The 15,348-nt window shown below is 40.1% G+C and overlaps 1 protein-coding gene across 1 annotated transcript in view; it reads left to right on the top strand.

Moving 5' to 3' along the window:
• BACE1 (beta-secretase 1) overlaps positions 1-15,348 on the top strand; it is a 30,374-nt gene that overhangs the window by 9,968 nt on the left and 5,058 nt on the right. Inside the window, exons 2-8 of the mRNA XM_074216767.1 lie at positions 8,536-8,624; positions 10,419-10,635; positions 11,410-11,550; positions 12,261-12,395; positions 13,527-13,628; positions 14,367-14,516; positions 14,847-15,018. Coding sequence (XP_074072868.1) covers positions 8,536-8,624; positions 10,419-10,635; positions 11,410-11,550; positions 12,261-12,395; positions 13,527-13,628; positions 14,367-14,516; positions 14,847-15,018 — 1,006 coding nt within the window. The remainder of the gene's footprint in view (positions 1-8,535; positions 8,625-10,418; positions 10,636-11,409; positions 11,551-12,260; positions 12,396-13,526; positions 13,629-14,366; positions 14,517-14,846; positions 15,019-15,348) is intronic.

Raw genomic sequence — 15,348 nt, 5'->3', positions numbered from 1 at the left:
AGTCCTATATCATCTGGAATCAACCTATCTTTCTAGTTGGAAAGATGGAGGGTTATGTTGAGAGGATTTGAGATGAAGAAATGGGGATAGAAGGGATCTTGAAATGTCTGGTCTTAATTTTCTTGGTAAAACTATGAGGAAACATTGTATAATAGATAGAGAGGTAAGCTCACATAGTCAGGAAGACCAGAGTGCTCTATCCCATCTTTGACATATTCTGCTGTGTGGTCATTTGACTTCTCAAAGTTACAGAAATGGAGTCAATATACATTTGTAAATATCACAGGTAGCTCCTGAATAGATGAAATCAAGGAGGGAAGCTATGGTCATTTGCTCTTAAGGAAAATCACTGGCAGCTGTATAAAGGATGGACTGGAATGAGGAGACTTGAAACAGAGAGACCTATTTGGAAGTTTGTGCAATAGTCTGTTTGAAAGGCAATAAAGTACCTACTCAAAGTTGGTTACTATGGGCATAAAGAGAAATCAGACCCAGGGAGAATGAAGAATCCAGAATAATATCAAGGTTACAAACTTGGGAGAATGGAAGAGCAAAAGGATTCTGTTGCAAAAGAGAAAGTTTGCAAATAAGCAAAGACCCCAGATCTTTTGCATATATACTGTTGTCTCCTCTATTCTGTACTTACTAGTGGATATAAAAAAGTCAATTTTATAGATGCCTCCTATTAAATTTCATCTTACTAGGTTTGCTCCATTTGAGCCTGATTCTGTCTTCCATTGTTAGACATTCCTTCCAAAGACTCAGTAAGAATTTATTAAAGATCTGCTCTGTGCCAGACACTGTGCTAAATTCTGGAAATACAAATACAAAAATGAGACATTTCCTAACCACAAGAAGCTACTGGGGAATATATTCTAAATATTCTACTACAATATTATAATAATAATACTAGAATATAGAATATATTCTATTGAGGAATATAATCTGCTCTAGAATGTGCATGGATATATATATGTATACAAGATGTTGAAAGTATTAGTGCAGTTTTAAGCAATTAAATATTTTTTGTGTGTGTGTGCGTCTCCCCAAGCATGTCCCAACCAAACTACCCTATGAGTCAGCCCCCTAATGCTTGAAATGTTCTCCTTCCACAATCTACCACTCAGAATTCTGAGCTCCATTCAAGGCTAGAACCAAAGTACCATTTCCTATATGAAGTCTTTTCTGATCCTTTTAGTTGTACTCTTCACCCACCAAAATCACTGTGTCTACTTGGTAGATATTTTGTGTTACCTCCCCTGTGTTCATGATTTTCCCTCACTAGATTGTAGTCTCCTTGAGAACAGAGGAATTATTTTATTTTCATGCCCAGGTTTCCAGCTTAGCACATTCATCAAGGCAATCCAAGATGGTCTCTCTTATCATTTTCTTACTTATCTTGAGTTTCAAGTCCCTATTTTGCCATTTTCATGTGACACAAATCAACAGGTGTAATATGACAGCCAGAAAAAGCTAATGAAATTCTTGGGGTGAGTGTAAGGTACATTTAATATTACAGAAATAAAGAGGTGATAGTCCCACTGTACTAGTCTGAGCAGACTACCTAGTCAGTTTGGTGGTGTTCAACACAGTTCAGTCAGATGGTCAGTAAACAAACATTTATTAAGCTCTTAGGAAGGACACTGACAAGCTGAAGAATTCCCAAAGTAAGGCAACCCAAAAGAACCTCTAGTCTGGTAGTGTCAAACTCAAAAGGAAACATGTTTGCAGACTGCAGATTAACTTAGAAAAATCACAAATTGACATTATTTAAATTGGATTATAATTTCATTTATTTTGTTAAACATTTCTCAATAACATTCTAATCTGTTGGGACCACATTGGCGGGGGGGGAGTCTCAACATCTTCGACAGGTTGACATCTTTATCAGTCATCTATGACAGGATGAGGACATGTTGAAGAAGCTAGCCTAGAGATCAGTCTCAGTTGATTTCAAGGATTTGAAAGACTACATTGAAAAAGATGATTGCCTCCCCTTTAATGGAAGCATTCATGCAATCCCTTTGGGGAACCACGTGTAGAATATGTGACAGTAGGAATTCTAAGGGGAAGTGAATTGGACCAAATAGCTGCTGAGGTCTCTTTTAACTCTGAAATTCTTTGATTTTGAGTCAGAGGCCAACCTCTGGGAAAGCTCATGTTTGCTTGGGTGTCAGCTGATTCTGTGAGAAAGGAAGATACTTGGCCTGGGCCCAGCAACCCTGGGCTCCAGGCTGGAGGCTACATCTGTGCCCTTTGTCTGCCCTTAGCAGAGCAAACCACCAGATTCCAAGTTCATGTCTCCGGTAAGGAGCTCAGGTATGGAATTCCAGTTCAAGGAAGTAAATGAGATTATCTCAAAAGCCCACAGTTTCCAGGCATCCCAAGAAGCAGAGACCATTGTCCTGAGAAGGCCCACAAAGGAGGAAAAACCCTCAAAGACCACTTGGTTTCAGGAAAAAAAAATTGAAAAACTTTTGTGGAGGGCACCAAAGCAGGGAGTAGAGGATCTGGAAATCAGCCATCAGGGTCATCCATTCCAAACCCTATCAATATGTCTTCTCTTTCAATTCTGGTATCATTTGAGCTGCTCTTCCTGGTCAGTTCAAAAAAGAGACTTTTCTTCAAATAGGAGACAAGGTCACAAACCAAACCAGAGTAGAGACTTAAACAAGCTATCTCAATTTTGACACATGTTTTCATCTTCTTTTTACTGTTAGTTTTTACTCCTAAACTGAAGAAAATATTAACCTGCCCTGCCTCTCAGGGGTTTCAGAAATCTATGGTTTGGAGTATATTATACAAAGGAGGACAATCAGCTGTTATCCATCTCTCCTAAGGACAAGACAAAAAGAAGGCAAAATTGGAATGAGCCTTTCAGACAATGGAAAAGGCTGCCAAGGGAAATTGCAATGTCTTCTGGGAAACTTTTAAAAACTGGCAGAGCTCTCATCACTCTAGGCCAGATTAAGGGCAGTAAGGAACACAGATCATATATGTGACCTGGGGAGGTCACTCTGTCACTTTGTCCTGGAGCTATCTTCTACTTTTTGTCCCAGGGCTGTCAGAATAAAGAGTGAGAACAAAGACAGGTATGACTTAGAAGAGCAAGGACATCCTGAGTGTGCCAGTTCTAGGTATATCTCTCATCTAAGTACATATCTGTTCCCACTGGAACCTGTTAGCTCTTCCTCCTCTGAAGTTGGTCTCATCTGAAGAACCCCCAGGGATTATGTTGAGCTTGTTTGTCAGCTGGCTGGCCATGACCTAGCCTTGACCCTGCAAGATCAGTCCCCTGAGCACTTAGAGACAATAACCAAATAGAGACTCTTGGGCCTGCCCAGTCATCTAGGGATAGGCAGAATGGCAGAGTCAAGGCAGAGGTACATTAGAAGAAAACTACTTGAGACCTTGTTTCTGTCAGATAGGGAAAGAAGGAATGTCAGAAATAGAGCCTCATTTAAATGTAAAACCAGCAACACCCCCCCCCCCCCACACACACACACATACATACCATGGTCATAACTAGAATGGGTTTTTCTCTCCTTTCTGCCCTCCCTCTACTTAAACACCATCAAGTTGCCATTTGAAGACTTTTTCTTTAAAAAAAAAAACTATCAATATTTATTATAATGGGGTGGCTAGGTGGCGCAGTGGATAGAGCACTGGCCCTGGAGGCAGTAGTACCTGGGTTCAAGTCCCAGCCTCAGACACTTAATTACCTAGCTGTGTGGCCTTGGGCAGTCCACTTAACCCCATTTGCCTTGCAAAAACCTAAAAAAAAAATTTTATTATAATCTATAGAAGGGAGAAAGTGGGACAAGAAAACATAAAGTGAGACTTATCTAGGTTCAAAATTCCTAAAAGTGGTTCTAGTCAAAGAAATATCAATGCATAATAATTAGGTAATGAATGACATAGCTTCAAAGTATTTACTGGAGAAGTTCATTGAATCAGAAAAAAACATAATCTACTTGTTGGGGATTGTAGTGTATCTAAGTCATAAACAATAACAAAATAAAAAAAGAAAATTCAAATCTGAATAGAATTTCATAATAGATATGATAGATCAAAATGTATTTAGTTTACTGAATGGAAATAGAGAATATTTCTTAGCTGTGCATAATATCTTTCCAAAAATTAACTATGTTCTTGGGCTTAAAAAAAATCTCAAAAATAATGCAGAAAAGCTCAGACATGGAATACATCATTTGCTGCCCACAAAAAAATAAAAACTATAATCAATAAAAGGCTGTTGAAGAAACTGTTCAAACATAAATGGAGACTGAATAATTTAGTTCTAAAGAATTGGTGGGTCAAAGAACAAATTAGAAGGAATAGATAATTCAGGGACGGGTAGGTGGCGCAGTGAATAAAGCACTGGCCTTGGAATCAGGAATACCTAGGTTCAAATCCAACCTCAGACACTTAATAATTACCTAGCCATGTGGCCTTGGGCAAGTCACTTAAACCCATTGCCTTGAAAAAAAATTTAAAAAAATTAAAAAAAGAAGTAATAGATAATTTAAACAAAGAACTTTTGAGATCTAGCCAAAGCAATTTTAAAGGAAAACTTATGTTGCTAAACATTTTCATCAACCAAAAACATAGAATACATTAATGAATAAAAAAAAATAATTGAGAAGAAACCAAGGAGCCTTTTTCAAACCAATAAAAATAATCATTAGATAGTCTGACTTTAAAAGAAAATGAAGTATACCATATTACCAATACTAAGAATGAAAAAAGAATTCAAAAGAAAGAAGAAACAAAGGAAATTGCTGTAAACTATTTTGCCCAATATATGTGAACAAATTTAATAACATAACTGAAATGTATATTTATGAAAATATAAAATGCCCAAGTTCAGAGAAAAATAAATAGATCATTTCAGCATAATATCAGAAAAAACAAATTGAAAAAATTATAAATGAACTCCCAAATGAAAAAAAACAAACTCTAGACCTAAAAGGATTTACAAGTGAATTCTATCAAACATTAAAATAACAATTAATTCCAATATTATATAAACTACTTGAAAGACTAGAAAAAGAAGTAATCCAAATCTAATCTATTATATAAATATAATTTTGATCTGGGAGAGACAAAACAGGGAAAAAAAAAACAACTAAAGACCAATATCCCGAATAAATATTGACACGAAATCATTCAATATTAGCAAGGAGGTCTTAGCAATATATTAAAAACATTAAACAGTATAACTAGGTTGAATTCCTAGCAAAAATATAGGATTGAGACAATATTAGGAAGACTATAAATATAATAGACCATATTAATAACAAAAACAATAAAATCACTTTACATCAATAAATGTGGCAAGATTTTGACAAGATACAATACTCATTTCTATTTTTAAAATATTAAAAAAGAAATATACTTTTTCTTAATATGATAAATAATAGCTATCTAACATCAACAGCTAACATTAAGAGAGGCCTTTCTAATAAGATCGGGAGTAAAGCAAGAATGGTCATTATCATCACTAGTATTTGACATAGTTCTAGATATGCTAGCTATAGTAAGAAAACAAGAAAAAGAAATTGAAAGAATAAGCATAGACAAGAAATAAAATCACTTTTGCAAGCAATATAGTGGTCTACTAAGAGAATACTAGAAATTCAATTATAAATTAATTGAAACAATAATTTAATCAAAGTAGCATTTCACACACAAGCTCCAAATGGATATATGACCTACATATAAAAGGATATCATAAAAAATTAGGGAAATACCGTTCACACCTATACATACATATATGTGTGTGTGTGTGTGTGTGTGTGTGTGTGTGTGTGTGTGTGTGTGAATAGGGGAAGAGTTCCTGACAAAACAAGGGATAAAAAGGAACAAAGGAAATAAAATGTACGATTTTGATGACAAAATTAAAACCTTTTTTTCACAAACAAAATCAGTGCAGCTAGAAAGGAAATCATTAATGGGGGAAAGGGAAGAAATCTATGCAACAATTTTCTCTAAAATGAAATTCAGGATATATTGAAAACTCATTCAAAAATATAACAAGGGTCATTCTTCAATAGAAAAATGGACAAAAAAATATGAACAGTTCTCAAAAAAAAAAAGTAAAGCAAAGTATACAAAGTAACCTCTCAACAACCATATGGGGAAAAGTGTTCTGAATCACTAATAAGAGAAATGGGGGCGGCTATGTGGAGCAGTGGATAGATCACTGAACCTGGAGTCAGGAGTACCTGAGTTCAAATCCGACCTCAGGCACTTAATAATTACCCAGCTGTGTGGCCTTGGGTAAGCCACTTAACCCCATTGCCTTGCAAAAAAAAACAGAAATGCAAATTAAAACAACTTTAATTTCATACCTTCAGTTTGTCAAAGATGACTGAATAAAAGGGAAAATGGCAATTATTTGAAAAGAAATGGGAGGACAGGAATAATGTCCAGAAAGTAACCTCTAGAAAGGTTTGCCCAACATGCTTTAGGAAGATTGTCAATGCTATTCTCTAGAACGTATATCAAGTGAAGAATAAGACTGCAATGGGAACAGGATGAGGGGCCACACTTGTCTGGGGAGGCATAGCTTTCAGAAGAAACCTTCAGGAAGAGGATACCAGGAACCAAATGTGATAAGAGGCTGAAGATGGAGCAAAGGATCTGAGGCAACTTTTCCCCACACAGGAAACCTAGTAGAACTATATGCAAAAATTGTGTACTACTGAGTCCCAATTAATAATTAAAGAACATGAATAAATATAAATGAGTGAGTTTGGAGGAAGGAACAGGACTTCCATTTAGAGTCTGGACATTCCTAAGTGGGACAGTGCTCCTATGTGATTAAACCACTGGAATCCCCATCACTGTCCCCTTACAAGGGGAATCAGAGAATAGGTAGGACTAATTCCTGAGCCTGATTAAGCAGGCTCAGTTCATTTCCAATGGTCTCTTCTTCAAAATGAAAGTCTCCCAACAAGTCACAAGGAAACTATAAAGGTGGTTCTTCACTGTAGAGTTTAAGAGAGAATGGAACTACCTATGCCTAGGAAAGTCAAGATGCTATAGAGGGGACCTGCGATATCCCATTCATCAGGGGTGTGAGGATATTGTGGAGGAAAGGAACAACTTTAACTCATGAACTGGTTAGTTTCAAGGGAGAGCAATCTAAACTGCTGAGTCTCCCCTAAGTCTCTGAATCTCCCCTGATTGTTCTCTGAAAGTTCTAAATTACTCAGGAGTTGGTGGCTACCCAGAGTTAGGTCAGAAGGGTTGGAAGTTAGAGCATTCAGGAGAAGAAACAGTGGAAGAGTAATAGAATCAAGGGAAAATGGAGGGCAAGAAGTAGGAGAAAAAGTAGTTGGATCAGAGAGACAGGGAAGATGGTAGATAGTGGGTATTGCGGGAGATATGAGGGAGAGGAAGTAGGGGAGAGGGACCAGAAATAGTTAACAAAGGTGAGAATAGACATGTAAAACATGAGAGAAAGTTAGATTTGTCTTTTCTCAGCTAGTTGTGGTTTCCTCCAGAAGCAGTAATTTTTCATGTATGTCTTCATTCAAATACCAAGCACAGCACTCTGCTCATATTAGGTTCTTAGCAGCCTCAAGAAGGAGAGGTCAAGCAAAGAGAAAAGATGAAAAATTGGGGCAGGAAAGATGGAATAGGTGGTAGGGAAGAACCAGAGAAATGAAGTCTTGGGGTACATGAGAGTTGTTTTCAAGCGTTTGAAGGGCTTTCACATGAAATGGGGATTAGACTTGTTTTGCTTGGTCCCAAGTGGTCCAAACTAGGAGTAATGGATGGGATGAGATTGCAAAATTAGGATTCATCAAAATAAAAATCCTATAATAATTAGACCTACCCCAAAAAAGAAGGGGGTACTTTTCAAGGGAATTGTTTTCCTCGTGTTAGAGGTGTTTCAAGTCAGAGATTTTGTTAAGTTATGTTGTAAAGTTGATCTCTCTTGAGATAGGTGTTCAGACTGGGTAACCCCTTTCCAACTCAAGATTCTGGGATGTGCACATGTATGTGCACATACATGTCAGTCCACACAGATCATCTTTGTTTGCTGAGGGAAGTCCCCAAAATAGCTGTATTTGGAATGGAGGGATGCTGGGCAAAATGGCCAGGCTGCTTGATGAGTGTGCTACTTCCTGGGGCAACCAGGAAAAAAAAAGAGGAAAAACAGAATTCAGTAGATAAAGGCCAAATCAAAGGCAAAACTGGATACCAAGAGGTCAAATGTAGTAGTAATGTGAGTGGATTGGATTAAATGATCTCTTAGGATCCTTTCTAGTTTTATATTCTGAATTTTGAAAGATACAGGCATAAGAAAAGGATAATGGGATAAATACAAGAGGGCTTCTGAGACACCTGTTGCTGTTTACCCATTACTTGACTGATGACCATTCTGAGAGGATCCTAAGTTCTTGCTAGCCATGACTCAACATCTTCATTCCTATTCATTAAAAAAGAAGAGAATGTGACTGGGAGGAAGAGAAAGGTATAACAGTGTCTTGTTCTCTAATAACATCTCTCTCTCTTCTACAGCTCAACATACTAGTGGACACAGGCAGCAGTAACTTTGCAGTAGGAGCTGCCCCCCACCCTTTCTTGCATCGATACTACCGGAGACAGCTGTAAGTGCAGGGAAGATTAGGAGGAGGGACATCCCACCCCAACTCCCAGTCCCATCCTAGAAATCCATTTCTCCTAGAGATAGAGGAATCAAGATCCCTTAATTCTCTAATGAGGAGCTAGTGACTGAGAGGGTGAGGAGCAAGACCAAGAGGGCATATTCTGAGGGGTTATAGGCTGAGGATGAAAGGCTGGTAGGGGAAGCAAAGCCACAGAGACACTCATTCACTGAGAAGTGAGCAGGCATAGCTGCTTGCTTCTGGACACTATAGGCTGCAGGGAAGTAGTAAGGGTTATATGTGGAAGATGGGAGGGTCTACCTCATCCTTCAGTCCACTGGTGGTCCTCAGTTGCCACAGCCACACTCATCAGCCTCCAGCATGATGGGCTAACCTGGGTGAAAGTCAGGTAGTTCAGAGTAGAGATGCTTATTAACTTCCCCATGAAATATACCCCCTCCCCTTTCAGACATAGGGAAGAGTTCCCCCTAGACAGATTTGGCAGTTTTGTAGGATAAAGGGCCAGAGAGATAATGAACTGAGCTGAAAACTCTACTTAGGATAGGAAGGAAGGAAAACCATAGTTGGAAGAAATCAATGACACGGGTGTGGAAGGAGAATCATGGATTCACTAGTGTATGTATGAATTAGAAAAGGGGTGATACATGCAAGTAAGAGGCAGACAGAAAGGAAGAGGGGAAGAGATAAGAACACTTCTGAAACACCCTCATTTTGGGGCCACATGGCTCTTCAGAGCATATGTGAACTCCACATACCTCTTAATTCTTTCTCTCTTCTCACCTCCCTAAGCAGATGATAAGCAGGGAGCATGGTCAAGGTCAATGAAGAAGAATCATTCCTTTCTTTGACCCTCCTCTCTAATAGCTCAAGCCCTGGTTATGTGCCATTATGTTAAGTGTAAGATCTCACAAGTATTTGAATCCATGGATATAAGTAAATGGGTGGGAAATATTCAAATAGATAAGGTGATTACATATAGATGGAGTGCTATATATATATTAGCAGTGTATTACCTACACCTTGGAGCTTGCTCAAATCTTAATCCTCTTTGTAACTGCTCTAAGGGTTCCCTACCGTTTCTTCCTGGCACACTCTCTGTCACCCGGTTGGCACCACCAGGTCCCAATGCAGCAAGGGAGTCAATGAGTCCTTTTCTCTGGGAACTCAGCCAAACTGGGAGAGGAAGAGATGCCCCTGGCTGCCCTTCTGGCACCAGGCACAATGCACAATGCCCAGGCTTGTTTCCCATAAGGCCTTGGCCCAAGATGTAGGGAAATGAGCTGATGGGTCAGTTGCTGAAGGAGCTCCAGTCCTACTTCCCTTTGTCAAATTGTATGGTACCCTTAACCATTGTGTTCTCAGGACAAAAATGAGTTGTCTGCGGGCTTTAGCCCTGATCTATGAAGATCTAGATATAGATAGAATTCTAGGAAGAAGAATGCAGAGTCCCAACTAAGGTAGAAATAAGCATCCCACTGAAAAGGTAGTAGGGCATTACTATTATTTCTTTGGAGTCCAAGTTATAGATTTTGTATTACCTAGTATGTGTTATTAAAAGTGACTTTCAGGGCGGCTAGGTGGTGTAGTGGATAAAGCACCAGCCTTGGAGTCAGGAGTACCTGGGTTCAAATCCGGTCTCAGACACTTAATAATTACCTAGCTGTGTGGCCTTGGGCAAGCCGCTTAACCCCATTTGCCTTGCAAAAAAAAAGTGACTTTCTTATTCCTAAAACACACACACATACACACCCCTTTATTCTTGCCCTTTCTTCACAGATCCAGCACCTATCGGGACTTGCGGAAGGGTGTATATGTACCCTACACCCAGGGCAAGTGGGAGGGCGAACTGGGCACTGATCTAGTAAGCATCCCTCATGGCCCAAATGTCACTGTCCGTGCCAACATCGCTGCCATCACTGAGTCTGACAAATTCTTCATCAATGGCTCTAACTGGGAAGGCATTCTGGGGCTGGCCTATGCTGAGATCGCCAGGGTGAGGAAAGAGAGGGCTGGTGCTATCACTGGGGTGGAAGGTTTATGGAGGGGAAAGGAAGGGACCACCTGAGGGAGGAACTGGAGTGAGTGGGAATGGGCTTCAACTGAAGCACAAAAATAAAAAAATTAACTAGAGGAAAGTTAAACAGTGAAACACTAAGTGAAACACTGAAAAGGATTTTCTTTAGAGATTTTAAAGCATGGGTGAGTGGGGGGTAGGGAATACATTTGGCAATGAAAATTATATAAAAACCAAAAGATATTTTTTTAATGAGTGAGACTTCCATAAAGCTGGAAAGGTTTAAGCATGTCTGAGAGGATAGGATAGAAAGGAGGACCCTGGGGGAGGCTAGGTGGCACAGTGGATAAAGCACTGGCCCTGGAGTCAGGAGTACCTGGGTTCAAATCCGGTCTCAGACACTTAGTAATTACCTAGCCGTGTGGCCTTGGGCAAGCCACTTAACCCCATTGCCTTGCAAAAACCTAAAAAATAAAAATAAAAAAAAAAGGAGGACCCTACTTCAAAGATCCCATAAGAACTCACCAACACCCCGCGGTTGGTACAATCATTGCCCCTCAGCATCAACCAATCTGCCCTCAGCTTCCAAAAGTACCTTTCTGCACCAAGGCTATTTCCAAGATAACCCTTTAAGGGGACTCCCAGGGTTCTCCAACTGCTTTTGATCTGGCATGCAAACAGTGTTCTTTCCTGTAATTCTCTTGACCCAGTGACTCTGTCCCAGGTTTCACTCTCCACTTGTCTCCTTGACAGCCGGATGACAGCCTGGAGCCCTTCTTCGACTCTCTCGTGAAGCAGACTCAAGTACCCAACCTTTTCTCCCTACAATTATGTGGCACTGGCTTCCCAAGTCTCAACCAGTCTGAGGCATTGGCCTCAGTTGGTGGGAGCATGGTAAGTGAGTACTGGGGTAGATAGTGGCAGAGTGGCTAAGCAGATGCCAGCTGGCATTTTCCCTATCCAGGGCTAAGCCAGATGCAATTTAGGGGCTGGTAATCCTTTTTCTTAATGCTGGACAGATCTTTCCCTGGGCAAGTCTCAGGCTCTACCACTAAAAAGATTCATGGAAAATTTGCACTGAGGTCAGATGAGAGACAAAGATGATTAAAGAATGAAAAACAAACATCAGAAAAAGTTAAAAGAAATGACATTACTTAGTCCAAAGCAGAAGTAGGTTTTCTTACCTTTAAGAGGAAAATAATGAGTGGCTCTCCATTCCCATTAAAAGGAAAGCAATAGACAAATTGCAACAAAAGCAAGAGGGTAAGATTTAAATGACTTCTAACAAAAAAAGGTTAGTGAAAAGGAAAGTGAAATGAGTGCCTGGAAGAGATGTAATGTCTCCTTGTTGAATAGAAATTTTTAAAGGAGAAAATCCCCAAACTCTCTGGGCTGGATTAGGATCAGTCATGTCTGCTAGGAGAGAAATAAAAACCATGATTTCCAAAGGGCCCTTCCATTAAAAGAAGCATCTAATATTTTTTGTTACTCTGCTACATCTGAGAATTGACATACCCATGCTCCCAGGTTCCTAGACCTTGAGCTTCTAGTTCCATAATGAGGACTGGGAATGTGACACAAGCTTGGACCTATCTCTTCTCCAGATCATTGGGGGCATTGACCATTCCCTGTATGTGGGCAGTCTGTGGTATACACCTATCCGACGAGAGTGGTACTATGAAGTTGTTATTGTTCGGGTGGAGATCAATGGGCAGGACCTGAAAATGGACTGCAAGGAGGTAAGAGTACCAGGAATACTGGGAGTGAGAAGTTTCATTTTGAGTGCTGGGGTCCTTACTAAGAAGTAGGATGATAGGTCTAGTATAGGTGTAGCCTGTACTAGACTTTGGGAAGAACTGGGAAAGGAATCTCTGTTTTAATCAATAACTCAGCAGTAACAGCAGGAGTTCCATCTGTAGGGCAGAGACTGGGAAGAGTGTTCACAGAAAAGCCATGTTTTGTGATCTAGGGGAAAGAATACAGGCACTAGACAGGAAGAAACCCACATTCTAGTCCCAATTCTGTCACTAATTCAAATATACATAGTTAAGAAAAGCAGTTAAGGGGCAGCTAGGTGGTGCAGTGGATAGAGTACCAGCCCTGGAGTCAGGAGGACCTGAGTTCAAATCCTGCCTCAGACATTTTATAATTGCCTAGCTGTATAACTTTGGGCAAGTCACTTAATCCCATTGCCCCTTAAATAAATTAAAAACAAGCAACCAACAACAAAGAAAAGCAGCTAACTTCCTTGAATCTCTATTTCCTCATCTGTCAAAAAGACCTAATGTAATCCTTGCCCAATGTAATCTTCAAGGTTGAAAAAGACAATAGCTACAAAAGCTGTTTTGAAAAATTAAAAAGCACTACACAAATGTAAGTTAGCATTAGATTATTCCGGCCCTAGACCTATGACTATGATGATGACTTAGGAGCTCTTTGAATGGAATGGGAAAACATTTATTAATCTTTACAATATATCAAGAACCATATTAAGTACTAGAAATACAAATAGAAAAGCAAGATAGTCTCTGCTCTCAAAGAGCTCACATTCTAATTGGAAGAGATAATAGCTACAGGAAAGCTTTGCTGTAGGGTGCATACATAGGGTCTAGTGGTCCTGAAAGCACCGTAGCAAGGCCAATTGTAAGGTCTGTGGGCCTTTGGATTGCATTATTGGGAAAGGGCGATCCTGGTGATCTGTGGATAGGCGGGGTTCTAGCTGGGGCAATTCAGAGACAAAGGAAAGCTATGCTGATCTACACCCAAGACTTCTTGGACCAACTGGTGACCAGTTTACTTTTGACCAGTACACCGCTACCACCTCATACCCAAAGACATTTGGCTGCACAAACATCTTTTCTCCTCTCTAGTACAACTATGACAAGAGTATTGTGGACAGTGGTACCACCAACCTGAGACTGCCCAAGAAAGTGTTTGAGGCTGCAGTCAAGTCCATCAAGACGGCCTCCTCGGTCAGTAGAATTAACAGACGCACCTACACAGTTAGGTGTTGAAGGGAATTGGGGGGAAAGGAAGAATAAATCAAATGAGATCTGTATGGAATGCAGCGATATAGTGCTGCAGCACTAGGGACTAGAGCTGCAGCCATATCTGCACATTGGTCTTTCCCATCTTTCTCTACTGTCCTATCTTCCACTTCAAGCTTTCCTCTTGTCCCCATCTGTCTCAAGAATTATAGAATGAACAGCCTCTTTAGAAACCATCTAGTCTAGTGCATATAGTAAACCTGAATCTCTTCTACAGTATCCCCAGTGGTTCAATCTCTATTTGAAGACCTCCAGGTAATTCTTTTTTCATTATCCAAAAGCTTTATCCATTCTTTTTTCATTATCCAAAAGCTTTATCCTATAAGCTCTATCCAATGGTTCTAACTCTGTTCTCTAGAGCCAAGCAAAATAATGTCAAAACAAATGACAAGTCTTCAAATGGATGAAGGTAGTTCTTACTTCCCCATCCCAATCTGACTCCTCTTCCCATTTCTTCAAACTGATTAATGGACATTTCTAGTAAATTCATTATTTAGATACTCTCCACTGTATGTGACTCAGTTTCTCCCTTCTCTAGTCCTATTTTCTATCAGGCTGCACAAGTGAGAAGTTTTTGCAATGCCAAAAAATAAGCAAAGTGTAATAGAGGCCACTTTCTTATAACTAGTCCTTCCAACTTTTATTTCTTCTTGGCCAAGACAGACAGAGAAATTCCCAGATGGCTTCTGGCTAGGGGAGCAGCTGGTATGCTGGCAAGCTGGTACTACACCCTGGAACATCTTTCCAGTCATCTCACTCTACCTAATGGGTGAAGTCACTAATCAGTCCTTCCGAATCACCATCCTGCCACAGGTATGTCTCTTCCTTAGCCAAAGTGGAATCAGGAAAAGGAAGGTAAATAATGTGGGTTGGGAGGGGGAGAATGCTGAATGGGAACAAAACAAATATGGAAAAGAACAAATGAAATAGCCTTTCTGGAAACTGGGTCTCAAAATAGGCAAGGTGTTTGATTCTGTTTCCTCATCCCAAATGCTCTATCTCATAGGAAAGCTGTAACGATCAAATTAGAAGCAAACATGTTTAAAAATGAATTATTGGGATGATCTGTGAGTCTCTCAGGACTAGAGAAAAGGTAGGGTGTTTAAGTGAGATCTCCTTCACCCTGTGATGATCTACTCCCAGCAATACCTAAGGCCGGTGGAGGACGTTGCCACATCTCAAGATGACTGCTACAAATTTGCCATCTCACAATCATCAACGGGCACCGTTATGGGAGCTGTGATCATGGAAGGTTTCTATGTTGTCTTTGACCGAGCCCACAAACGAATTGGTTTTGCTGTCAGCGCCTGCCATGGTGAGAGTACAGCCTTTGGGAAGCCAGAGGATCTATATGTATTCTGGTTGGATAGTTAGGGCATGTGGGACTGTGCCAACTTTGTGAGGGGTTGCCTGTCCCTCAGAGTTAACACTCGGAGCAAGAATTGTCGATATCTACCTATCTTGCTTCTTGACCCTATAATTCAAGCATAGTGACTCCTGCTGAAAGCCCAAGAGACCAGAGGTCACCCCAGATCAGCTGTGATGTTCTAGAGTCCAGGGAAAGATGAACTTATACCACTTGATGGTAGTTAGCTTACAAAGATGAATGTGGACACCATCACTTGGGAAAGGTAGGTCAGAGAAC

This window comes from Macrotis lagotis, chromosome 1 (assembly GCF_037893015.1).
Source record: "Macrotis lagotis isolate mMagLag1 chromosome 1, bilby.v1.9.chrom.fasta, whole genome shotgun sequence".
Lineage (NCBI taxonomy): Eukaryota > Metazoa > Chordata > Mammalia > Peramelemorphia > Peramelidae > Macrotis > Macrotis lagotis.
This window is presented reverse-complemented; position numbering and strand designations above follow the sequence as displayed.